The 26,689-nt window shown below is 39.9% G+C and overlaps 1 protein-coding gene across 21 annotated transcripts in view; it reads left to right on the top strand.

Moving 5' to 3' along the window:
- The window catches only part of INPP4A (inositol polyphosphate-4-phosphatase type I A), a 110,256-nt gene extending 94,538 nt beyond the window's left edge, over positions 1-15,718 (top strand). For 15 of the 21 annotated variants that reach the window (XM_056491161.1, XM_056490992.1, XM_056490044.1 and 12 more), the window contains 3 exons: positions 2,735-2,847; positions 3,191-3,345; positions 12,797-15,718. In XM_056491161.1, coding sequence (XP_056347136.1) covers positions 2,735-2,847; positions 3,191-3,345; positions 12,797-12,929 — 401 coding nt within the window. In that variant the 3' untranslated portion in view covers positions 12,930-15,718. Of the gene's footprint in view, positions 1-2,734; positions 2,848-3,190; positions 3,346-8,660 lie in introns of all 21 variants that reach the window. The other 6 variants (XM_056490651.1, XM_056490217.1, XM_056490742.1 and 3 more) reach the window with 1 other exon arrangement.
- The last annotated feature ends 10,971 nt before the right edge of the window (positions 15,719-26,689 follow it).

Genomic DNA, 26,689 nt, shown 5'->3' with positions numbered 1-26,689 from the left:
AAATACAAATACAACAGGATAGTAAGAATAGCAAGAATTCTGTCTGCTAAAGTGTGTTATTGCACATTACCCTGAATTTTTTTGATACAGCTGAGAGCAGTACCTGCTTCCTTCCATCCAGGCATTCATAATGCTGCATAATATGTACTCTGGAATGTTAGTTGCAAAATTTAATTTTTTATTGTATAGTAGTCTAGCATCAGATTTTCTTGTATGATTCAAAACTTAATCAGTTTAAAATAATTTTTTTTCATGTCTCCATCTAGTATTTTATAATAATAATTCCCATTCAGCTCCTTCTTCTCTCTAATTTTGCTTGCCTTTTTTTTTTTTTTACTTCAGTCTCTTCCCCAAACCTCTTATGTTTGGGCCAATCATCTTTTAGCTTTTGCCTTTTTTTTCTCCTGAAGGTTATGGTGATATTTAAGATATACAAAATGAAGTGTACTTTTCTGTGAACCCTTATCAAGGGAGAATAGCATTGTACATTTAACTGCAAACCAGGTGATTATGCCCAGTTATGTAGTCTGTGGTAGGTAGAGGCAAAAGGAAAATCAAACATGTCATTCTAGGAGATAAAGGTCCTACTGTCCATGTCCCTGTGTTCTTAATTCTAAACTCTGCAGAATTTCCAAGAAATTAATTAGTCTTAGTTTCACTAGCTGCTTGTCCTTGCTCTGCTACCTCTCCTTGTCTTTAGAAAGAGGAGATGGCCTGTGCCCTCTTTCTGTTTACAGCTGTTAATTTCTTTCTAGGTGTAGAGTTCAAGCAGACCTGGATAGTCACAGTATTGCTAATTATAGAATAGAAATATAGAATTGTTTAGGTTGGAAAAGATCTTTAGGATCATCAAGTCCAACTGTTTCCCCAGTGCTGCCAAATCCACTCCTAAACTGTCTCCCCAAGTGCCACATCTCCAAGTTTTTTAAATACCTTCAGGGATGCTGATTCAACCACTTCACTGAGCAGCCTGTTCTAGTGCTTGACAACCCTTTCAGTGAAGAAGCTTTTCCCAACAACCAATCTAAATTTCCCCTGGTGCAGCTTGAGGCCATTTTCTCTTGTACTGTTGCTGATGGCCTGGGAGAGGAGCCCCCCTGGTTTTCAGGTGTCTGTAGAGAGCAATAAGGTCCCCCCTGAGCCTCCTTTTCTCCGACTAAACAGCCCCAGCTCCTTCAGGTGCTTCTTGTAAGTCTTGTGCTCCAGACCCTTCACCAGCTCCATTGCCCTTCTCTGGACACCACTGAGGTTTCAGCCCCTCAATGTTCCTTCTGCCCTATCTGAACACAGGATTTGAGGTGTGACCTCACCTGTGCCAAGTGCAGGGGACAGTCCCTGTCCTGCTCTGCTGGCCACACTATTGCTGACACAGGCCAGGATGCCACTGGCCTGCTTGGCCACCTGGGCACTGCTGGCTCATGTTCAGCAGCTGTCAGCCAACACCCCCAGGTCCTTTTCTACCAGAAGCTTCCCAGCCACTCTGTCCCCAGCCTCTAGCAATGCCTGGGGTTGTTGTGGCCCTAGGGCAGGACCTGGCACTTGGTTGTGCTGAGCCCCAAAAAAGTTTCCTTGGCTTATTGATCCAGCCTCCAGATCCCTCTGTAGAGCTTTCCTGCCCTCCAGTAGATCAGCACTCCTGCCTAGCTTGGTGCCATCTGTTCCTGACTGAGGGTGCACTTGATCCCCTCCTCCAGATCATGGATAAAGAATTTAAACAGGACTAGCTGCAAAATTGAGCCCTAGGGAGCCACCAGCTGGATGTGGCACCATTCACCAGCACTCTGAGAGCCTGGCTCTCCAGCTGGGCTTTTTACCCAGTGAACAGTATGTCCCACCAGGCCATGAGCAGCCAATTAGTCCAGGAGAACAATGTGGGAAGCAATGTTTAGGGCTTTGCTAAAGTCCAGGTGAACAATATCCACAGCCTTCCCTCATCTACTCAGCAGGTCACCTTCCTGTGGGAGGAGGTTAATCTAACATATTTGCTGTGAGAAGTAGGCCTAATGTAAAACCTCATGTGTCACTCAGGTAGGATACTTTTTGTCCCAGTGTCACCTCTTACTGTGCATACCTCCATATTTATTCAGTCACAAGTTTAGTTTGTGTTCTCCGTGGTTACTCCTTAAAGAAAAAAAAAAGAAACAACAAAAAAGACAACTTGTTGAACACTTGTAATTGATTGTCTGGAGTATCTTGCTATGTATGTAAGAGATGATGTACAACAATTTGAACACAAAAGATGAGTACTGAAGACACTCTGAAAAATTTAAACTACTTCATTTCCACTTAGTGAAATATTTATAAAAAGATCATGACAAAGTGATATCCTGTGGGTGTTTCTTGGAACTGAAAGCTGATCAGCTTGCAAATTTAAAATAAAAAATGTGAGCAGAATATAAAATATATTCAGAATTTCTCTGAAGACATGAATATTCTCCTGTTACCTCTGTGGCACACAAACCAAAAGACTATATCAATCTTGCTCCCTTTGTTCATTCTCTTGTTATACTGCTATTAGATTCTGAGTCCTGTAAATAACTGGAATTTATATTTCCAATGGAGTTTAATTAAGCTTGAATTTGTTTTGTTGATGGTACTAAGTAAATCAGAACTTGAATAATTGTTCTAGTTTCAAGAAAAAACAAATGTGCTTGCAACAGGCATACAGAAACACTTTGTAAAAGACCTGTTGAAAACAGATGAATATGTGGAGTTGGTTTTGTGTGTTTTATAGGTCTACCTCGATCTCGTAGTCAGACGTGCCTGCCTGAACTGTTAAGATTTCTGGGTCAAAATGTACATGCAAGGAAAAACAAGAATGTTGATATCCTTTGGCAAGCTGCTGAGGTATTTATTCATCTAAGCATCTGTGCATAGTTCAGCTGGTTTTATGTATGCATATGTATTTGCCCCTTTTTTATTACTGATATGTTTGAATTTCTTCATTTGCTTGCATGTAGCTTGGAAAGGCTGCCAGGCTAGACCTCTAGAATGAGACATGGGGAGATAAAATGTATTTTCCATATCAGAATTTTCCCCTCAGCTCATACAATGCTCTCTCAGACATGACAAACTTCGACATTGAAGCCCTACACAACATTTGTGTCTCTCTAAGGGGAAGTACAGGTGTTCTCTCTGACAGAAAGTTTTGCATGCACAAGGAGTGATGGATTGTCTCTCCCATTTCTAGATATGCCGCAGACTTAACGGTGTTCGATTTACGAGCTGTAAAAGTGCCAAGGATAGGACTGCCATGTCAATCACCCTGGAGCAGTGTTTGATCCTACAGCATGAACATGGAATGGCTCCACAGGTCTTCACTCAGGCTCTGGAGTGTATGAGGAGGTAAGAGTTTGACCGCTTCACTTATTCCTAAATAAGGAACCATGCAAACTGCAGAGGAGCAGTGGTCTCTGTTTCCATCAAAAGAAAAAGAAAAGTAAACTAAAGTCAGGAAACTGTAGAACTGACTGCTAGGATTCATCTCTCCCATGCATGTGAGTTGCATATGCTAAAGCTGGGTATTACCAGATTTAAATCAGATGGGCTTGAGTTTTCAGCAGACAAGCATGTAAAAATATGTTTTCTGTTCATGCTGAGCTTACAGAACAGGAAACTGGTGCTTCTTTGAAAGTTGTTTAATGCTGACTTTACCTGAACTGTCATAGCGCTATGTTTCTTAGTTCTAGATCAGGGAGATTACTCAGGGATGACCTGTCTTTTGTTCTTTGAACACAGACACCTGCAGTTTGCACTGGTTTGCCACATGTATTCTTTAGCAGTGAAACACTGCTCACTGGGTGAAATGTCAGTATGAGTGTTTCACACTAGAGCAACCAAATTTCATCACAACGTGTCAGTGTGCTGTTGTCTTATCAATATAATGATGTTCTGTATTCTGAAGCAGCAGAAATGTTTGCAGATTAAGTACTGTACTTAAAAAAAAAATAACAAAATCTGTTTACTGTTGTTCAATGCCTTGTTTCAAGCACTGCTGGAAAACTCCGTAAGTCACATACCAAAAGAAAGGATAAGAAATCTAGCTTTAGTCTTTATCAATGTAGTTCAACAATGCTGTTCAGTCCTGTTTCTCAACATTCACTCTTATCGAATGTACTGTACTGTGTGTCTTTTCACCAAATTCTCTAGAGTGTTCAATTCTCTTATCCTTTCTGTATGTTTTTGCTGTTTGACCCTTTCTTACTCTTCAGTTATCTAGCAGAAAAATGTCTCGTATAATAACACTTGCAGCCTCTTACACTAGTAATTTGGGGGTTTATATCTACATCTAATTGATTGGCACTGGACTTCTTTATTTTCAGTCTTTTGCTGCACTTTTTGCTACATTGTCACAGGGTTAGTACACTACATGAAAAATGCATTGAGAAACTACTTAAACATTGATATTAGAAAGAAAATTTGAAACAGCTTTGTGAGAATTTACTAACTTAAAATGGACTAAGTGGTTTTCAAACATCTTTATTTAAATTACACAACTGGTTGACATAGACATCTGAAACTGTTATACAGTTTCACAGTTGTGTATTTAATAAAAATAAAACCAACTAGGAGAAATACTGGGAATCTTGTTACTTTCTTCAAATTCTTTACTAGGTCGCTGGGTTTTTTTAATGCAGTCACAGACACGATAGAGAGTGAGAGGTTAATAATAACATTGTTTTGGTCCTTCAGTCTACCAATTTAATATAACAGGATCAGATAACATATTGACCCAAGTAAGGTACTGCTTTCTGTTGACATACACAGGGATATTGAAAGAGGGCCAATTTAATCAAAATCTTTGGCTTGCGTGTTCTACCAACATCAGGCCCTTGCTCTGGCAGGTGAAGGACATGACTTTTTCTTCTGTTAAATCTTTGACTAAGTGAGATTGTGCAGGTCAAATACTAAATAGTCCAGAAGAAAAACCAAGATTAGACCATTCTCCAAGCCCATCACTCTTCCTCACATCTTATTGCTCTTTAGGACAGGTGGTTGTGTTTTTAAAATTCTTTGCCAATTCTATTCAGGAGCAATGCCACAGAATTAATAAAGCTTAATGAAAGAGATAGGATTATGGAACAAATAAGTAGGAGTCCAACTCCACCAAATTCCTTTCCAGTCTGGACATTTTGACCTGACCTAGACAACAGATAGAGGATAAGAAGAGGTAGCAAATTGCACCCAAATTTCTTCCAGGGAATTCAGAAAACTTCGGGGTTGTTAACTTGGATCTTTTATTTAACTGTACTGGAAAAGGAAGCATTAGTTCATTCTTAAAGACTTTTGAAGTTTCTGAATAATTTGGATGGACAGGGAAGAAGTACTAGGAATTTGTGTGTCTCAAGGTATTTAATCTCTTACCTACTGACAACTTCCAGAGAAGAAAAGCAACCTTGCTTCTACCATTCTTGAGAAAATTAAGAAAGCATAATCTTTTTCCATGTGATGTTGGTCTTCAGAAGTGTTAGTTCCCACTTACATCTCCTCAGGCACTTCCCTTCTTTCCTAGTCTTGTGATGATTCTGTATCTGTGATAATTGTGTTCAGTGAGCAGGGACATCAGGAAGGGAACATGGAGTGTTCTTCTAGGTTCTTGTAGAAATTCACACAAAGAAGTTTGAATTAACTAATTTTCTGTCAATAAGTTATAGATTTCCAGTTATAGCTTTTTTTTTCAGCTTATCTCTGATAGGGGCTCTTGAAAAGCAGCTGGAAATGAGGTGAGGAAAATCACTATGGTGCTACCTAAAAGGATTACATAATAAAGTCCTAGGAGTGATGTTTGGGTATGACTACTCACTGCAATAAACCAGCTATGATAAAAATCTTGATTGGATTTCTTCACTGATTGGCCTACTCTTAAGAATAAAATCATATTGAGTGCAGCTAGACCACTTGGCAGATGCCCACCCAGCTGCTCACTACCTTCCCCCAACAGGACAGGGGGAAAAATATGTGAAAAAGCTCATGGATCAAGATAAAGACAGGGAGATCTCTTGCCAGTTACTGGTACAGAACTGGCAAAACAGACTCGGAGAAAATTTTTTTATTTATTGCCAATGGATTGGAGATGTTAAGAAATAAAGAATAAAGAAACAAAGAAAATTTAAAACCTTGCTCTTTACCTCTCTTTTTGTCCCAGGCCAAAGTATTCCCCTGCTTTTTTCTCAGCTCCTCTACCTTCTCCCCATGCTGAGCAAGGCACAGTGGATGTGGAACAGTGATTTGCAGTCAGTCTCTAACAGGTCTTCTCTGCTCCTTTCTCCTTGTACTCTTCCTCCTCTCCAGTGTGGGTCCTTCCCATGGGCTGCAATCCTTAAGGATGAACTTGCTCCTGCATGGGCTTTCCATGGTCTCCAGTTTTTTTCAGCAAATATTCATCTGCTGCACTATGGGTGCTCCATGGGCTGCAGTGGGGATAGTTCCTCTCCAAGACTGCAGGGAAACTGCTTCAGCTCTTTCCCCTGGCTTTGGTACTCACAGGATTCTTTCCCAGATCTTTTCCCATCACTCTTCACTGCCATGCAGTGCTTTGCCTTTTCTCCTGAGGCACCAGCATGGCTGAGGGCTCAGCTGTGCCTGCAGTGGGTCACTGAAGGTGGCTGGAACCAGCAGTGTCCAGCATGGGGCAGCCCCAGCCTCTCCTCACAGAGAATTCACATATGCCAGCTAAATTAGAAGGGAAATTGCTAATTGCCTAACCCTTCCCTTCTCCTAGAAGTAGTCTGCTGATGAATGTTTTGATTTAAGACACTGTGCAATTTGGTACACCAAAAGGTGACTTTTCACCCCTCGGGGAGACACATGGGCCAACATGTGACAAGGGAAGCACTTTCCAGCTTTTGCCTCTATTCCCAACCATATGTGTCTGTGTATACGTCTTTGTGTAAAATTGAGTAGCATTACACTAATTTTTAATGGTGGAGATGTGGTATGTGATGTTCATAATGCCAACTTTGCATTTTTAGCCTTCTTTCTTTCCTTCTCACATTGTTTTACATTTTATCTATATTCTAAAACACTTTTCTTCCTCCAGGCTATTTTGTTGAGCCTTTATCCACCACTTTCCAGTAAGCATTAGGTTTCCCCTGGCTGATTCTCCTGATCTCACACACACACCCCTCTCCCCACTGCTACAAAGGTAATAGGGATTTTTGGGCATCACAGATTTAATCTGCCGTTGTCCACTGTAGGTACCAGGAGTGAAAACATGTCTTCATTACCAATTTGGATCAAATACAGTTGGTTTAGTTCCCTGCCCACCCAGTTCCATTTGACTTGATGTGTCACCAACATCTGAATTCTCTTTTTCATCACCTCCAGGGTGTATCTGATTTCTTGCAGGACTTTGTCTGATGCTAACATAACCCAGCTCCACAACCATCAAGGTTATGGATGGTTTGTTATGGGTGGAGAAAGTACACAAGCTCTAACAGCATTAGGCTTACAGATGGTATTTAAAATCACAGGATCATAGAATTATTTGAGTTGAAAGGGACCTTGAAGATGATCCAGTTCCAATACCCCTGCCATGTACAGGGACACATTCAATTAGACCAGGTTGCTCAAAGCCCCATCCAGCCTGGCCTTGAACACTCCCAGGGATGAGCATCCATGACTGCCTCACCACCTTCAGAGTAAATTTTTTCCTTATATCTAATCCAAATCTGTTCTCATTCCCTTTGAACCTATTCTCCCTTGTCCTGTCACTACATGCTCTTGTAAATAGTGTCCCTCCCTCTTTCTTGTATGCTCCCTTCAGGTACTGGAAGGCTGCAATTCGATCACCCCTAAAGCCATCTCTTTTCCAGGCTGAACAAATCCAATTCCCTCAGCCTTTCCTTGTATGAGAAGTGCTCCATCCCTCTGTTAATCTTGTTCATTTAGTTGTTGCTTTGTGAACTGAAAACAGAGTTGGAGTGCTCAGGGTATAAGAGTGATCCAGAATTAAAGACCACACTACAAAGCCTAGCAAGCTACCTGAGGAGTTGTTCTTCACTGTAGCCTTTGGTGCTCAATTCCCAAGAATTGAGAAGAAGTGGGTGCACAATGAGATGGGCTTTGCAGCTTGTCTTCAGAAAAATGCTTATTGATATATCCTTGAATTCGTGTCCAAGCAGAAAAATAGATGGATGGTTTGTTTTTGGTTGGTGTTTTTTTTATTAACATGTTGGACAGGTAGTTAAGAGGTTAAATTAACTCACTGCAGCCCACATGGAAAGATGTTTGAAAGGGTCAAATACTACAATGGTTATTCATGTTCAGCTTGCTTTTCAGAGCTCCACTTCTTTGCAGCATGCCAAAGCATGGCAGAGCAGCATGGGATATTATTGCTTGGTAATCTGAAAGAATGAACATGGAAAACCATTAATGTTCAACCTACATGTGTTTATTTTCACTGGACTACAGTACTTCTTTCTTATTTTTCTCTTTTATTCTCTTTCCCTCTCCTTATTTCTATAATTGTACTGATACATATTTTTGAGATGTTTTTCCACTCTTTCTTTATTTCATCTTCTGGTTTTGTTGTGCGTTCTTCCATGTTTTTTCATTTTCTTGACCACCTTGTGTTGCCATCTCTTTTTATCCATTCATTTGCATGTCCATCTTCCTTTCTGTTTTATTTTCCCTCTTCCCAAACTTCTTCCTTTTCACAGCATTGGAACACGGGAGATAGTCACCCAGAAGAACTTGAGTGGCTTGGTGCCCATCCGAGATTTCAGACTAGATCCCAGCCTCCTCTACTCCATTCCTTTACTAGCTCTCAGCCCCAATTTACTGATTGTGTGGCTGTTTCTGAGCATAGCATACCTGGTGGCCAGGTTACGTTGCAAGTGAAGATAGAGTTCAAAAACAAAAACAAAAACAAAAAAAAGGAAAAGAAAAAAACAAAACAACAAAAAATACAAAAACCACAAAAACAAAAAAGTGCTTGAATGTGTATTGCCACTTGGTACCTGCTGGACAAAGGAATGTGTCATAGCATTGTCTGCCAAGAATTATTATTATGCCTTACAATTTTACGTTTCTATTGTACTAAACTGTAAATATACATCAAATTATTTTATCAAAAAGAATTGTATTGAAACTTTAAAATATTGTTCTGCTTTCAGTGCTTGTAACATAGTCTGACATTGGCCTGTTACCTCGTTCCTTTAGCTGGCCTGAAGATCTCTTACCAAATACAGTTTTGTGTTACTCGTTTCATGTATTCCAGAGAAAGGAACTCTGTCTGAAAAGAATTTCTATCTTTTTGTATATTTAAGGTGTATGCTAATCTTGCCTTTCATTTTTACGAGGTATGAAGAGAAAAATAAAAACATGGGTGGGGTTTATAAGAAATTGTAAGAAATTTATTTAAAGAAGTAACAAATTTATACCTTAATTTCAAAGCATAATATCCAAATTACATTACTGAACAGTTTGTAGAACCATAGTCTTGTTCCTTTCTCATGGTTAAATATATTATAATAGACTAGAAAATACTCAGAAAACAACTTACAGTGTGATGCATGCAGAATTATTTCATTCTATTTGTAGATCTGCATTTTGCAATGTATTAAAGACATGAGGAAAATGACTTGTGGTCAGGAAGGGGATGTGACTGGCATTAGCCTGCTAATAATCCATTATCTATTTTAGGTGCTCTTTTATAGAAATTATTGTGAAATAGGGTCATCCTAGAAGTTAAAGATAATGGTCTTTAATTTTCAAGCAAGAAGAGGGAGGTAATAGTTAACTCCTTTAGTAGGTGGATTTCAGGTTTCCACTGGGCTTTGTTTTAATTACATGAGACTAAATATTACTGTTACTTCCATTTTTAAGCGTTGCACAGCTTTAATACTTATGATGCTGATAGTGACTTAGTGATAAGCGAGCGATGGCAAATTAACATTTATTTAAGTGGTGAGACTAAAGTGGCTTCCTAGTTTAGTGATGCAGAGTACTTGCAGATGAAATTTGATCATCATTTATATATAACATCAAACTAGGGGAGGCCTATTTAAACTGAAAGATTTTGTTGATACTGTGGTCTGGCAAAGCTTGTCAATAGCAATAGCTGATTAAAAATACCTAACCTCATTTAATGTAGTTTGATAAATTCATAAAGGGTTTTACTTCGCTTGGTGCCTGAGATGACAATGGGCTTCTGAGGAGAACTAGTACTGTGATTTGTATTTTCTACTGTTATTAACTTGCTCAAAAGTATAGGTAGCTTTAGCTTTTATTATAAATTTTATTGAAATTTAGATCTGTTGAGAGAAATATGCTGAAATAAAAAACCAAAAAAGCACAGTTAGAATAAAAATCAGAATTAAATCCTAAACTTGGATTTATTATTCTAACTAAAAAAAAAAAAAAAAAGTGTGTGGTTATATTTGTGTCTTCATGAAATCAGACTGTACAGTACACTATCTCTTAATATTTTTCCTCACTATTCTTCCAATTTTGTTTTTAAAAGGAAAAAAAAACAGAAAAACACCACAAATACATACATGTTTATATATCTATATATAAAGCACGTATCTTACTTATTTTTAGTTGCAATGAGTTTTGGTACATCCTTACTGCTGTTGAGGTTTATATGGTGGTTTAGGACACACCCCTGTGCTGTGGTGATACCTGATGCTGCTGTTTCTCCATAGAAATCATCTGTTCTTTATGGTTAGCACTGGTTTGTTTGCTGTGGGTGCCCCAGTCTACCTTTATAAAAAGTGAGCAGTTGTCAGGTTGGACTGTGGCCTTGATCTTGCAATGTGAGGAGTGTCCTGGGTTGAGTCTAACCTGATGTGAAAGTAGCTTTAGAATCACAGAATATCTTGAGTTGGACGGGATCCCCAAGCATCAAGGATCAGTTCCTGGCTTGGCACAGGACACAGCCATGCTCCATGTGGCTGAGAGCTGTGTCCAAACACTTCTTGCACTCTGGCAGACTTGGGACCATAAACACTTCTCTGGGCAGCCTGGTCCAGTGTCCAGCCACACTCTGGTGGCAGGCATATTCACTGAACTCCCTGAGATTATTGATCTGTCTAAAGTATGAAGGTGCTGCTCATGATCACCACTAGGGTTGCAGTAAGACCACCTTAAAACTGTTTGGAATAAAAGCCTAGGCTTTTTGAAAACAATGTAAGTTTTTTCTTTTCTTCTTAAACTTTGATGGGGACAAGTTTGGGGTTTTTTTGCCTTTTGGAGCCTGGCCTGTGCTTTTGTTAAGGCATTCAGATTTAAGATGCAGTAGTGCATCCTGCTTATGTGCTTCCAAGAGAAGGAAGATGGCATGTGAAATGTGGGAAATATATCCTTGTCACCATATCTGTGCCATGAGGGACACATGCAATACCCAGTGAAATGTGTTATGAAGAGAAAGATTCACTTGGCAGTTAAAATGCTCACCTAGCATCACATATTTGCTAGTTAAACTTACTGCTTTTATTTGTACTCTGAATTATGATTTGTGCAAACTTTTGATGTATCTATTTGGCTGCAAGAGCCATTGGGGGAGTTTTGTGAAACACAACCAGTGCCAGAAAAAGAGTGTCATCACAGATGATCCATTCTATAAAAGGCAAGCACAGAATGTGCTCCAGAGACAAATTTCAAACTTAGTTAAACTATTCCTCAAAGCAAAAAAAAAAGAAGACTGTATTTTATGAAGTTGAACTAGGTGTTACATACAGAACACAGTGACAGCCAGTATCATGAACCAAAATTAGAAGAACGGTGAGGTCTGTAAGAGCATGAGAGCTTTCAAGCTGAACCAGAATCCAAACTCTCCTTTTGAATCAGATGATCACAGCTCACCTGGTAGATGCTGCAGCCATCTCCAAGGCAGGACTAATGTTACCTTTCCACTGTAAGATGCTGTACTGTACACTTTGCCATGAAGGTCTAGTCTTCATTGTTTAGGTTCCAGTCCTCAATCAGGGAAAGACATTCTCCTGCAAGCCTAAATTGATTTATAATATATATTTAAAAGATAGTGCTTCCTCTTTGTATGTCTGTATTTTGGATATAATCAAAGGAACTCCAAATTAGATTTACAAGTGTAAAGAAGCCTTATAATGGAGTAGTTTTTTATTGTAGCACAGAATCTCTTTGTAATGTGGGGCAGTTGCACCAAAACATTGGGTGAAAATTAAATTCTGCACAGCTTTGTTTCTTTGGGGTGATGACTGTCAATGCAGCCAGTCTTTTTTGGACTGCTATTTCACAATTAGGATTTTTTTTAGATTGTGTTGGTTTTCACGTCCATTTATGCATGCAGAGATAACTGGAAACATTATTTTTGTATCAGCTCTAATCTTTAAGTAAGTACTTATAATACTAACATACAGGGAACAATAAAATTGCTTTAAAGCTCTTGTAGAGAGATCAGCAGGTTTTGGTTTTCAGTTTTATATGTTAATAAATTAGCAGAACTGCTTTTAAGCAATCCCTTGGGATCCCTTGTGCAGTGAATGGCATGTGAACTCCACAACAGTGTACCTTGAAATACATGAAACCGGAGCAGACAAACCTTTTCAGTAGATGTGCTGCTGCTTTCTAGAAATGCAAAACTAGCAACCAAACATAGCTTGTGTCCATTCTGTGTGCTTTTTACCAGCATTGTATGATGAGTCATCTCTTTTAATATTTGCAGTGGCAAATTAATTAAACGCTCATTAAATATAACCAACTTTATTTTAATGCTATAAAATAACCAGTTCATTTCATCTTAGTTTTAAGTCTTTTTTTCTTTTTTTTTTCCCTTTTACTGCTGTCATTTTTTGTGCTTGTTTTTTTTCCCCAGTGAGGGTTGTCGCCGAGAAAATACAATGAAGAATGTTGGATGTCGCAAGTATGCATTTAATTCCCTGCAACTGAAGGCTTTCCCAAAGTATTACAGGCCTCCAGAAGGAACTTATGGAAAAGTTGAAACATAAGCATACTATGTCCTTTAATTGCTGTTCCATTAAAACGTGGATACACTCTAGATTAACACATGATTTCGTCATCCAGAAGAGATAAATAACCTTTTTGTACGTTTCGCTAGGTCATACAGAGCATGTTACTGAATTGGAATCTATAGTAACAATTATTCTGACACCTTAGCTTGAGAATAGTGTGATGACTCTCTGCCCATTTCAATAGCCTTCAGTGTATGTAAGATGAGCAGATATTGTGCTACTTAATAATTACCTATATGCAAATAGCTAGGTACCTCCTGGATGGGCAAGGACTCTAGGAACGGCATTCAGGCAGCTGTTTCCATAACATCTTTTTATACTGAGTTGATTTGAGATTGAGCTTTTCCTAAACTTTTTAAAACTGAGAGTAAAACTTAAAAGTTGTAAATAAAAAGGATCCTAGACAGTTTAGTACCTGTAGAATGCAATGTTGCAATCAATAAAAGGGGGTTTAATTAAAAAAAAAAAAATCAGCACAATAAGAGCCAGGAGAAAGAATTGTTTTACTGTATATAGGATGCCCACCTTCATGAAGTTAACAATATGTAAAAGGCCAGACATGTGTGGTCTGGTTTATAATTCTGTTCAGATAAAACAAATTCCTGCCATCTTTGGCAGATAAGGCCTTGGGCACACAACTGATTTTTAAAAGTATTTCAGAAACACCATGATGCTTAACTATAAATGCCCTTCCCCACTCTAAGGCAAGTGCAACAAGCAAATTGCTGATGTTGCACATGATATATTCAGTATATTCCATGGTGTTGTACATTAATTATCACATTTTTACCCATGGGGTTTTTTTTATATCACTTCTGGATTGTAAGCATTAGTATCTCGGGGTGTTACATTATTTTGGTCAGTGTACAATTTTTCTGGATCAGTTTTGTCATTACAAAAATGCTCAAAGTGCCCAATGCATCTTCCTTTATCTAAAATCAAAATTGGTTTCTGTTTACCTTTGCATTTCACCTGTTGAGAATCCTGGTGGAGGGAAGTGTGACCAGTGTCAGGGTATTTCTGAGGAAGGTAGAAATGCCCTGTTTAGTTAGAGAGGAAATGCTCAGTGCTACTGCTTGTGCCTGAGAACCACAGGTGGGTTCTAGCTTATGGCAAAGGTGGTCAGTTGGATAGCATTTGATAAAAAATGTTCAACAGATCTCCTCCAAAATAATCTCCCAAAGAATGCCTTTGAAGCTAAGATAGTGTTTTAAAAAGCAGCTAGACGTTCCTTTCCAAATTTTAACAAGATCAAGTAATCTTTAGCTAGCTTCATTCAGCACATTGTACTTTTCTTCTTGGTTTCTAAGGATCTAAGTTTCAGATATAGAAAAAATCTGCTTATTTATTCTTGTGGGAGTAGCAACAGCCAGGTAAGTATATGGCTGTTTTCTGATTTTTTTCTCCCTCTCACTGATGTTTGTCTGTGCTGTCACTGCTCTATCAATCAGCCATGTTCATTCTGCTCCCATGTAGGTTTGGGGGTTACAGGTCCAGCAGTTTTTGCATTTTGCTTTTTGCAGTTTAACACTGAGCAGCATGTCACTAAGCCAGGTCAGAGAGTTCTGCTGAGCTAGGTTGTTACCATTATTTCAGACTCTTTAGGATAACAAAACATGGAATTCTGTGCAAAAGCAATGTATTGTAGTACCTACCCCAAGTCTGAACAAATCATCTACAGTAGAACAGTCCCTTGGAAATGTTACAAACCCCGTTTGCCAATGAATAAATGTTGATTTTGCTTTATTTTTTGCTAACAAGTAAACAAATATACGATGAAAAATTTTAGACAAGTTACTCCATTAATTCTGCTCAGCCTTCAGTCCCTGGCCCATTGTTAAATGCTACTTTATTTTTGTATAAACTATGCTCTTTATATCCCTTAGTTTTTATGAGTTGATAATTTTATTTTGTCTATTTCAAACATGGTTAATTTTAAATCCTGTAGTGTTACACTAAAAATCTTCCAATGTTCAGCTTCAGAAGGAAATAACAAATGTCTCTTGTAACAACTAGCAGTGCCACTCTCTTAGATGGTGGCCAGCAATCGTTAGACCTGCTGTGGAGCTTAGCAATCCTTTATTTATTTTGTATAGCAATGTAATCTGAAAAAGTTGCTGAATTTTGTCTGCGCGCGGCGGAGCCGAGCCCCGGGTGCGGCGCGGTTGTGCCGGGGGTGCTGAGCGGGGCTGCCGGGCCTGCTGTCCCCAGGGTGTCCCCAAGGAGTCCCCAAGGTGTCCCCAAGGAGTCCTGGACACGGCTCAGGCTCCTCCCGAGGGCAGCGAGGGCTCCAGCGGCTCCTGCAGAGAAAACTGTGACATGTGACATCCACAGGGGAGCCTCACAAGGGGGAAGGGAGCTTTCCTGTTGCACAGGAGAGGCGAATCTAAGGATTACTGTAAAATGAAGTTCTGTCTAATGTTCCTTTTTTTGAGTACATTTTTTAAATTATAAAACATACAAAGGTAAAAGAAGAAAACTGTTGCCGAGTATGTTCTGTGTATGTTCTGTGAAAGTACCTACAGCACAGTTGCCTTTTTTCATTTATACGTGTAAAATTATTGTATAATATGACACAGTTTTGTCCCGACACGACTGTATTTGCCAAGCTTTGTGCATTGAAATATTTTTATTTATTTGGTTTTGGGCAGTATTAATATATCATAAACATATGGCTACTGTTTTATATATTCTAGTTCATCCAATCCATGTATGCTGTAAATGTGCTAGTCTTTAGGATGAAAACCAATAAAGAACTGACAAGAGTAACAGTGGTGGCTCAATATTAATGCGTTCGTGGTAAGTGAAAATAAACACTTTCAGCCTCCTTGACTTGATACACTTCTGTGGAGAGCATATAAAGCCAAGTTGTGTAGGGAGACATTTTACACAGATGTGCAAGTCAGGAAGTAGTTACTTCTAACCCCTGCTAAAGAACAGCTGCTACCAATTTTCTGTAGTTAAGTGAGGCACCAGCTTGTCCCACATGCCTCACATGGTGCAGCAACAGTTAAATAAAGAAGCAAAACGAGGTATTTTTCTTCGTTAGTTTTACCTACTTTCTCTGTGAATATTCTGTAAGAGCTTCCTGAGCTTTGTTCTCTATTCTTTCACTTTTTCTTCCATTAACAGAATTTCTTTCTCTACTGCTGCTTCCCATTGAGCCAACTCCTCCCTCCAGCAGCTTTAGCAGTTGGGCTGCTTTTCAACAGGGACAGGCTGTCCTTGTTGATTGTCATTTTGATTTCAAATTAAATAAAGTTTATATAACAGTGTAACAGACAATAATTCAGAGCATTCTGATTTCTGTAAAATATGAAGAATAGAACACAAAATTACAATTCTGTTGCCACTAGGAGATTGAGAACTACCAAAGAGATTCTTTGTGTGAAAGAGGGCTGGGGAGCATTGGTGGAGCTGAGTGAATTAGGTTATTTTTTTTGTTATATAAAAGGAAAAACAGTAGAAGATAAAAACCCACACTGCTTTCATTCAAAATGCAGAAAGAGAAGATGTTTGACAGCTAGGAATTCCTGAAAATGCAAACTGCATCTGCATATGTGTAAATACATATATATATATATATATATATATATATATATACACATATATATATTCACACACAGATTTCTAATTGGTGTTTAAAGAGTATCTACCAGTATTCTTAATTTTTAAAGGCGGGGTGTTTAAAACATGGTTGAAGATCTGACATCTTCAAAAGGCATTCTGAGCTACCAGGAAGTATCACATGTTTGAAGCTGGTGACGTGTCTCCATGAAGATTGCTCCATTTGGAACCTGCAGTGCCTGTGAGTCTGGGTTCCTGTGCCCCTGTGCCTTTGTGAGGGACATTGGTGTGCCTGTGGGCTGTCAGTGATCCCATGGGGAGCTGCTGGGGGCACAAATGACCACCTGCTTTCCTGTGGAGTGGAATTCCATCTCTTTCCCTTGACTTTTGCTGCCCTTCTGATGCCTTGGGTTTTAGCTTTTATATTTTTCAGATTCTCTGCTGCTTAAAGTGTAACTCTGAAACTTTACGTTAGGTGTAAGTTCTCTTCAAAGGGTAGTTAGACAAAACAATCCCTTCCCAGCTAGAGAATCAAGGACAGCATTACTCAAAAAGCAGAAACAAGGGCGAGGGAAAGGGGGCAAGCCAGGGGGCTGAGACTTCACAGCCTGGGGCTGTGGTTGGACAATTGAACCCAATGTGTGGATGAACCAAAACTTACAAAAGTATAAAAACTCGTGTCTGAGATCCGTCTTTGATTTGAGTGTAGCCCTGGCTGGACTCTTGCACTGCCCAAGAGCCAATTATTTCTTTATTTCAATAGATTAATTATTTATTGAATATATTTCAATTAATTAATTAATTATTTCAATAAATACCTAGTTTATTCCTTTTGCTCAGTCTAGTCTCTGTTCCAGGTCAGTCTTTCCCGGCATCAGTTCAGGCAGGGCTTGAAGTGCTCATACAGGCATCTGCTTTTGGGCACTGACAGCACTTCTGAAGGGATTGCCTGATGCCACAAATGTTCTTAAAATGACAAAAGAGATGAAATATTCATAGATTAAAAACAAAAAATGCATGACAGAATAGAAAACCAAGAAGGGTACAACAAAAAATAGCAAACCACTTGTTTAAACCAGAGAAAGATTCCTCATCAGAAGAAACTTTGGTGTAATTTTGGTGACCAAGGGTGAGTTTTTCAGACTTTTTTAGTTTGTGAATTCATAAATATGTCTAAGGCTTGTATCTTAGAAACTTTGGATCTATATATAGTTGCTGACTGCATGTGGGTTTGTTTAAAATTGCTCTTCCCAATGAACTACAAGACTTCTAGGCAATGATGGGGAAAACATAACAGCAACCTCTTTTTCTCACATTGCTTTAAATGTCAGGCAGACCTTCTCTCTCAATTAATGAAATATTTTGTCCTTCACAATTCAGAATGGATGCAGTTTATCCACTTATTCACAGTGTGATTTGAAGAGGGGTAAGCAAGAAATGGGTAAGTAACAAGAGTGACTGACATGGACACAGGGGTTACTGGGACCTTTCAGCTTGGACACCAGGAATGGCCATAGCCCTGCTCACCACAGGAAACCTGGGAGTGTGCTGTTAACAACACCAGGGTTGGGGGTTCATCCCTCTGTGGGCCATTCACTTAAGAGTTGTACCTGATGGTCCTGGTGGGTCCTTCAGACTCAGAATACTCTGTGATCCTGCATGAGAGACACATGGGGGAAGTTTGGGAGCACCATGACCCAGCCTGGGGTTCCTACTCACCCTCTTCCACCTGCAGCCACCTGCATATTCCCACCTGCACTTGGTGTCCTGGCCAGCCAGGGTGGCCCACAGCAGTGGCCACTGCCTTCCTCAGGGCAGAAGGAGGGAGGGAAGGAGGGAAGGAGGGAAGGAGGGCTGTGGAAGTGAGGCTGGCCTGGTGGTGTGGTGCTCACACACATCCCACATCCCCTCAAACGTTGCTCCTTGTGGGCAGGGGCTGCTTGGCAGCATGGACCATCCCCTCTCCCACTGTGCAGCATCTCTTGTGGAAATGTAGTATCATTTGGTCTGGCAGGATTGAGAATCCTTTTTTTTGTTAGATCCTGCACCTAAGTGAAACATCCTAAAGATCATATTCTAGTGGTAGCTTATCTTTTAGTTTTCTGTTGGTTCAGCATATTTGTGGCACCTGCAATTTCCATTTTGAAATAGAGACCAGTTGATCTTTGAAGTTCCTATAAAAAGAGCAGTAAAACATGTTTACATGAAAGCAAGATAGCTCTTAAGTGCTCTTAGTATTTGTCTACAAATTGCTTAAATTGTAGCCGTGTCTCAAAACGCTATTACCAGGCAGTACAGATTTGAGAAGTTCTAAAACGCAATATTGCAGTAACTCACTTTTTTTTTAGTTATTTCAAGATGTTGATTGAATTGCCACTAACTGATACTGGTATCAGGCAGATGATGGCACTAGAACCAAATTTTTAAATCATTGAGACTACCTGCTGCTATAGAAATACTCTGAAAATGCTGATAAAATGCCCTTCATGTTTTAGGTTTGTAACAAACATGAGGTGAACCTGCCTGGGTGTTTGAAAGACATCTGTCAGGTCTGGAAGAGCATTCATTAGCTACAGTAGGATATTGTCCTTCTGGTGGGTTTTTCTGTATTTTTTCCTGACATCAGAACTCTCTCATTTGGGGGTATTCCTGCCCCGTTTTGTTCCTCTAAATGTGGTGCTTCATTCCATGTTCTTAACATTGTGTTTTGGCCAAATTTCCCATGAGTGTGTCAGGACTTTCTTTCACAGCACACAAACTTATATTTTCAATTAGCTTTAGTTTCAAGTATGAGCAAGTGGGTGTTCGAGTACAACTTCAAGGTCTGTAGGCAAATGGCTGAAGAGGAGTCTCTGACTTTTCTCAGTTCCTTGTTAGATTTAGAATTCTCTCATGAAACTTCTAGTTCTTAAAAAAAAAAAAAAAAAAAGGTCAACTTTATGTGTGGAAAACACAGCTTTACAATAACTATGTGGGATCTGTTTCTGGAAGTGGATAACTTTGGGACACGTGTGTGACATGGCTAATGGCAGGCGCTAGAATGAACCTTATTAAGAAATATCAGCAAGTAGAGTGCTTATTTACAGAGGAAATGGACAATGTTTGTGTTTACTATGGGTATCTAGGTTGGTCCTGTGTGGTACCATAGGCTGACTCAGCACAAAAAATCCACCTTTCATCCTTGGCTTTGTAGCTGGATCTGCAATGAGTTGCACACTCCAGATTCTGACTCCACTGGTGCCATCAGCAAAGCTTTGCAATGACCACTTTGACTAAACAAGGACACTTGCAACCTAAAGCTTGCCCAACTTGTAAATGTCTTAGTTACCTGATGAGCTTCCTAAGGCTTTCTGTATTGGGAATTGCTAATGAGAACTTTGTCAGTGAGATTCACTTCAGCCTGAGCTTCTTTCTTTTATCCCAGTGCTGGGAATAGAGACAGGGATTCTACCTCTGGCCTTGCTGGCACAGTCACAGCCTAACCCCAGCCACATTTGTCACACCTGGTTGAGAAACATGGCTTGTGGACAAGGTCCTTGAGAGCTGCCTGTTCCTGCTCTCCAATGCTTTGCAGTCCTCAGAAATCCAGCAGGCACCATCCTTCCTCTCCAAATCCTTGTTGCAGCTTCACTGCATCAGCTGGTGCACAGGATGTGGAAACTGGGCTCTTCTCTTCTGTGCTTCTCTCCCTTTCCCTCAGTCATCCTCAGAAAACAACTCCAAAAGCACCAGGTGGTTTTTTTCAGTAAGGCAGTGAAGTGCTGCTGGTTTATGTTGTGAGAACTCAGTGGGGATTTTACTGAGTGGGGAGATGGGAAAGTGACTTCTCATTTTGCCAGGAGGGATTGTCAGTGAGGCAGGCAGGATGAGTGCCATGGGGCATTTCCAGGGACAAACAGTTCCTTGGGGTGAATTTATCCTAGGTTAGCTACCTGTTTTCAGTTTGGGGTGAAGGAAAGAAGCAACCTCTTGTTTGTAATTCTGTGGCCCAAATGTTCCTTATATGAACAGAGTCCTCACAGTGGGGTTGGCATTTCATAAGCAGAGCTGTTCTGGTGAGGCTACCCAGGGGCCAGAGAAACTCATTTTCTGGGTCCTGCTTGGACAGGCACAGAAGTGAGAATTACTTAATTAAACAGGCTGTTCATAGGTAAGATTCAGCAACCAAATAGATTCAAGACTTCCTAACCTGAATTAGAAACCTCGAAATGTCTGTACTTTGTGATAGGAAAACCCATCCCTATCTCATATCCTGTCTTGACAGTGACTTCTACCTTATAAAGGGCAGAGTAAACATAGCATGGGATTTCCACATGTATTTGCATAATTTTGTTTTAATGATTTGCGTTTTTGGAAGTAACTCAGAAATGTTAACTCTGAGTTGATTTATTTAGTGCTATTATGGTGTTTTCCATTCTGTCATTTTGTCTCTACTTCCCCTTCTCTGAGTATTCACTTCTTTATTTCTTCTAGAGTTCTCATCATTTGAGTCCTCAGAAGATGATTATGATGTTTATGCAGATTGTACACAGACTACTTGAACTAACTTCTGAGTTTTTCTCTTTGGTGGTAGTTGGCCAGAGAGATGATGGCTCATCAATAAACTGAAGCTGTTTTGTTTGTTTGTTTGTTTGTTTTTATTATTATTATTATTTGTTTTATTTTATTGATATGTTCCTGTCTACTGTCAGGCTATGGATGTAGGTAGACAGCAATATGATCACTGTTCTTGTTTTAATATTATAAATCAAGAGTGATAGTTATTTAGAGAAAACAAAACTGGTGAATAATGTGACTAAAAAAGTGGGGAAATGCTTTTGTGTGGTGAGCAGAAATAGATATACTGAATACACACCTATGTAGAAAAGAAAGAAAAGTTGTTCCTTTTAGATAGTTTGATGAAAGAAATATCAGAATAAATACAGGAAATCAGTAGTTTGGTTGCATTAGGCTTGTCTGGCATCTTTGATACTATGCTTGAAGAGAAGTAGAAGCCTGGTCTGACTGGTTTTGCCCTGGTTTGTGGACTTTCCCTACTCAACAGTAAGAACTTTCCAGTTCCTCTTGCTTTAGGACTTGTGGCACATCACTGTTGAGGAATGGTAGCTGCGTGGCCTGGCACTGGGGAAAGGAGTGTTAATTTTCCCAATGCACAACTAATTAAAACAAAATGCTCCTACTAAAGCTGAATTGCTATTTTCAAGGTATCAGGAAAAGCCTTAGAGGAAATCCTAAAGCCACTGGCACCGCTGTGGTGTCCAGACTGCTCTTGGCAGCCACAGAGGGGGGCTGTTGATCCAACATTCTCATTCTGCACTCTGCAAAGGGAGGAAACAGCATTACTCAAATTTACTGAGTATGAGGAAGTGTTTTCCAGTGTGCAGATTTAATCAGAGTTTCTAAAAGCCTTTTTTTGCCCCGTGAGTTATTATTTCTGTATAGAACAAATCAGTCTTTTCAAAAAGAGGTTCCATTAAATTACCAAGTCAGAACAAATACTGTCCATTTTCTGAAGTTCTCTGGTGCTGAACCTGCTGACTTGAACAATATTCAGTTTTTATTGTTCTAATAACTGCACCATATGGATTTTTGCATGCAGTTGATCAATGCAAGGGCACTAAGTCAGCTCACAGTGTGCCTCATTCTCATTCCACATACCTGGAACTATGGCTTCAACTCACAGCCAGTGCCCAGCTCCCACATTTTCACATCTGAAATTAATTTCTGCATAACCGTGAGTTATTCTGTGTGCTGATAGTTGTAGTATGGATGTTTGCTTTCTGTTTGAGCTGTGATGAGTTTTCCATTTGGAGCATTTCTTCAAAATGCTGAGTTCAGCTGCTTCAAAGAAAGGACCATCTTTAACAGAAACAGAACCTTAGAACCATTTAGGCTGGGAAAGACCTCTCAGATCATCAGGTCCAACTGTTACCTAACACTGCCAAGTCCATGACTAAACTATGTCCCCAGGTGCAACAAGTATTTCAAATACCTCCAAGGATGGTGACTCCACCAGTTCCCTGAGCAGCTGTTCCAATACTTGACAACCCTTCATGAAGAGGTATTTTCTAATAGCCAATCTAAACCTCTTTTTTTTCCACTCTTCTTTCCTCACATGCACATAAAATCTGAATTTCTCACTAACTTGCTAAATTCAGCTGAACTGTTTTATTCCTTGTGTGCTTCCCTATTATTTCAAAGCATTAACAGAATATTTTCTGCCATGCCCTTTGCACAGTTTAACTGAAGAGTTAAGATACTATTGATACTAAAGATCTGTTGATTTTTACCCACACCTCCTCTGTTCAGTCACAGAACAGAATTTGGCAGGTGGGCAAATGTGGGCTAAGTTTGGCAGCTAGTCCTGCATCAAAAGCTCATAGGAATAAACTTCTGGTTTGGGATAAGACATAAATGAATATTCCTTAAAATTACTGTTGTCCCAAAAGATTTCTAGCACATCAGGAATTCCCCTGTGAACTGTAAGCTGAGTCATACCCATTTAATGAAGAATGTTGCATAGTTTTTAGGGACCTAATTCATGCTTTGTTGTCAGACTGTTAAGTGTTGGCAGGATTTAGCTGGTAATTAAATGACTGATAAGGACAGGCTAGAGCAGGAAAACGGGTGATGGAGAGCCAAAGGGGCAAAAAGTCCTTCCCCCTTCCAGGAAGCCAACAATAGCCACTGAATGAGCATTTCAGTCTCTCCTCTGATTCCAGTTTCTGCATATTTCTCCCTTGGCAGGCAGTGGGTCATCCTCACTGGCTTCTCTTGTGTCCTACATTGCCATAAAGCAGGTTCACGTTCTCTCTCCAGTGAGCACTGTCTTCCCTGACAGTAACTCCAGAATGGGCCAGGAACTGATACTGGATGAGGCAGCAGCTTCTCCAGGTGCTGCTTTCCTGGTACACTTGTTTCCCAGCAAGATTCTGGTATCTAAGCTGAAAAACAAGTGCTTTCATCCTGCCATGGACTCATACTAAAAACAGGAAACTTTACAGAATAGCTAATTGGTTTTGGTTTGGGGTTATCTTTGTGTTGTTTGTTTTTTTCTTGTGAGAATATTTTATTAGTCCCTTAACTATTAAAATGGTCAGCCTGTATCTATTTAATTATCTCTCCACCCACTTCCAACCCCTTGGTGCCCTCCCCAGCCAATACCTTTTTTCTCTCTCATGGATGCTACACTCCAGATGCTCTGGCTTGTTTAGGGCAAGAACTGAGCTGAGATTTTTCACAGCTTGCAAGAGAGTCCCATGTGAAGCTTGTTACTGCAGTGTGAAAACATCCCACTCACTTCCTGCTGCCACTCAAGGACTACTTGAGTGTTATCTGGTAAAAACTTCAGCAGAGTGAGTGTGCCTCCTGAAGATCCCACTTTATCCAGTGCTAATGACACTGACTCAAAGATTTGCTTCACAATAGGCAATTAGAGAGTTTTTTTCAGAATTTTCAAATTCTCAGTTTTCAGATATAGGGTCCTTTCTGGAGGACTACCATTTGAGATCCCAGCTTTACAGAAACACCTCAAGGGGGTTTTCTTAGAAAGTGGACATACATAAAATCTGTGCTGACACTTCCTCCTGCTTTCTTCACTTCTCTTGGTACAGTGTAATCTCCTGTTTAAGATCAGCTGATCCAACTGATATCCACGGATCTGAGCAGCTACCTTTACACAGTTTGCAAAAAAAAAAAAAAAAGAAAAAAAAAAGTTTTTTTCAGGACTGTCCTCATGTTTCATATATACCTACATTAAAAAGGTCATGGCCTGCTTGCTGCTGGATTGCACAGCATGAAGCAGCACACTAGTAGCAGCAAGCATGGTTAGAAGTTTGTTCAGAGGGCTGCTGAAGAGCGTGCTGATCCTGCCATCTTGAAGGCTGCTTTAGTATGTGACTAAAGCACCAGCTGAACATGAAGTCCAGCAGTGAGTGGCATTAGACAAAAACAGGTACTGAGCAAAGTTTTGAAGCAGAACCTGTTTAACACAAGGTGCCTGAATGCTCTTCCAGTTGCACCAGCCATACAGCAGCAGCTGGGTTATTTTCAATCCCTCAGTCTGACTCATTGAGACTTGTAGTTGTCATTGTTTCAGAAGGCCAAAACACTGGAGCTCAGAAAACTTGCTCATAATTAAAGGCTGGGAAAACAGACAAAGCCCAGCTGAAGGTGTACTTAGTGTTAAAACATCTGGGTGAAGTAGTGTCAGTGGAAAACAGCTTCATACTTTGTGTACTCCTCTTTTTACCTCTCATTCAGTCAGGCACAGCTGAAGTGCAGAGCACAACTTCTGCATGATTTCACCACTGAGCTCCAGTGTTGGGAATCTACCATCCACTCACATTCTCATCCTGGAGCTTCCCCCAGTTCCATGTTTCCCTCACAGGCCAGTGGCACAGCCACATCCTGCACTGCTGCTGACAGAGCTGTGGCCAGGCTGGGCCCAGTGTGTCTGCATCTGTGCAACAAACACTGGCTGTCCTTTGACTGGAACTGTGTATCCTACATACGGCCTCACACTTTAATATACTCACAATTTAATAAAGTATCTAACACCTTTTGAGAGCTTTTGGAAATAGAGCTCATGATAATGAAAGTGATTTCCATGTTAGGGCCATACTTCCTACCTCAGACTTCCTGATTTTAGTAACAGGCCAGAAACTTTTTAGGCTTTTAGTTTATTTCTTAGCATTGGCAGAACAGAGCTGCCCTGTAGAGCACTAAACTAATTGCCAAAATTAATGGCAATTGTTTCTCTTGTTTCTTTTCCTTGCTGGGAACTTTGAACTCCTGGTAGTTTCCAGATCTGCAAGACTAGAGCTCACTCATGCCAGTTTGGCCTTGATTCTACTCCAAAGAAATATTTTAAATTATCCTAAGTGCTGTGAGCTCCATGGTTTCCAGGACAGTCTGTCTTCTGAGCACTTTAAGATGTTTTTTCCTCTAGTCTTTTTACTGCAAACAGAACTTCCCTTGTGTCTGAGATTCAGTCTTTTTTCATGCTGCCTTTGCAAACACCTTGCTGCCCAGCTTTTGACCTTACATTTCCCCACACTCAGCTTGTTCTCTCAGCATGCTGCAATGTTTTCAACCCCATCTAGATTTTAATGCAAGACTGCACATACTTTGTCAAAATCTCCTTCCTTTTTATTTTTACCTCATCTTAAGATCATAAGAGGTCTGTTGTCTCCATGATTCTCTGATGGTGGATGCTTCTGTCTCATTACTACCTCACCCTCTGCTTCAGAGATTTTTTCAATGCATGTCAAGAGTGACTAGACCATAGAAGCTGGAGAGCAGGTACCTCAGGAAGAGGCAGCAAAAACCATCTTGTACATGTACTTACCATAAACAGAGGTTTCTTTAGTTATACCAAACTTTTGCCTGCATTTTATTTCACCCAATTCTTGTCAAATGCAATTACGGCTTCTCTTAAAGGCAGGTCTTTTGCTTTCTTAAAGTAGGCAAAACAAAGTGAAGGTGCTCTCCAAAATTACCCTGGAGAAGCAAGACAGGACACTCAGGGAGTGTTTAGGCTTTGGATATTTCCCTTGGGAGAAAGACATGATTTTTCTCCTCTTAGGAAACTGAGAACTGTGTGTCAAAGTTCTTCTCAATTCAGCTGGTTTCACTGGAACTGTTGCTCAAGGGAAAGCTCTTCCAAAACAAGAACTAAGAATATTTTAATAGTGGCCAAGGTTATTTGCATTATCACAAGGGAATAGCTCTTTTCAGAGGAAGTGGGGGGGGGGGCAAGGAAAAGTATCTAAATTACTTGTGTTTTGCCTTGTCTTGTTCAAAAGGAAATGTTCTCAAACCAGAATTTTTTATCCCTACCCTACTGATTAAACCACTACAGACTATTAGCATCTCAGAATTAATTTCTGCTTCTATCCTCCATGGAATCAATTCCAATGTAAACACCTGCTGGGTAAAAGAGGTGGCATATGACCTTAAGCAGCTCCTTTCAACCTTGAAGTTACTGCTAGTTATCTTCCCAAGCTCCATTTGCAGAGAAGCAGGCCCTGGCATGTCAGGAGTTTAACTGCTTATTCTTTATTTTCATGCAGTAAGAAACTTGTTTGCTCAGTTACTCAGAAAGAAATTTCATACAAATCCAAGTTGAACATTTCATGACCTTGTGTGGCTCTAGAACTACTCAAATT

Source organism: Oenanthe melanoleuca, chromosome 1 (assembly GCF_029582105.1).
Source record: "Oenanthe melanoleuca isolate GR-GAL-2019-014 chromosome 1, OMel1.0, whole genome shotgun sequence".
Classification (NCBI taxonomy): domain Eukaryota; kingdom Metazoa; phylum Chordata; class Aves; order Passeriformes; family Muscicapidae; genus Oenanthe; species Oenanthe melanoleuca.
Note: the sequence above shows the minus strand (reverse complement) of the source record. Positions and strands in the feature narration are given on the sequence as shown.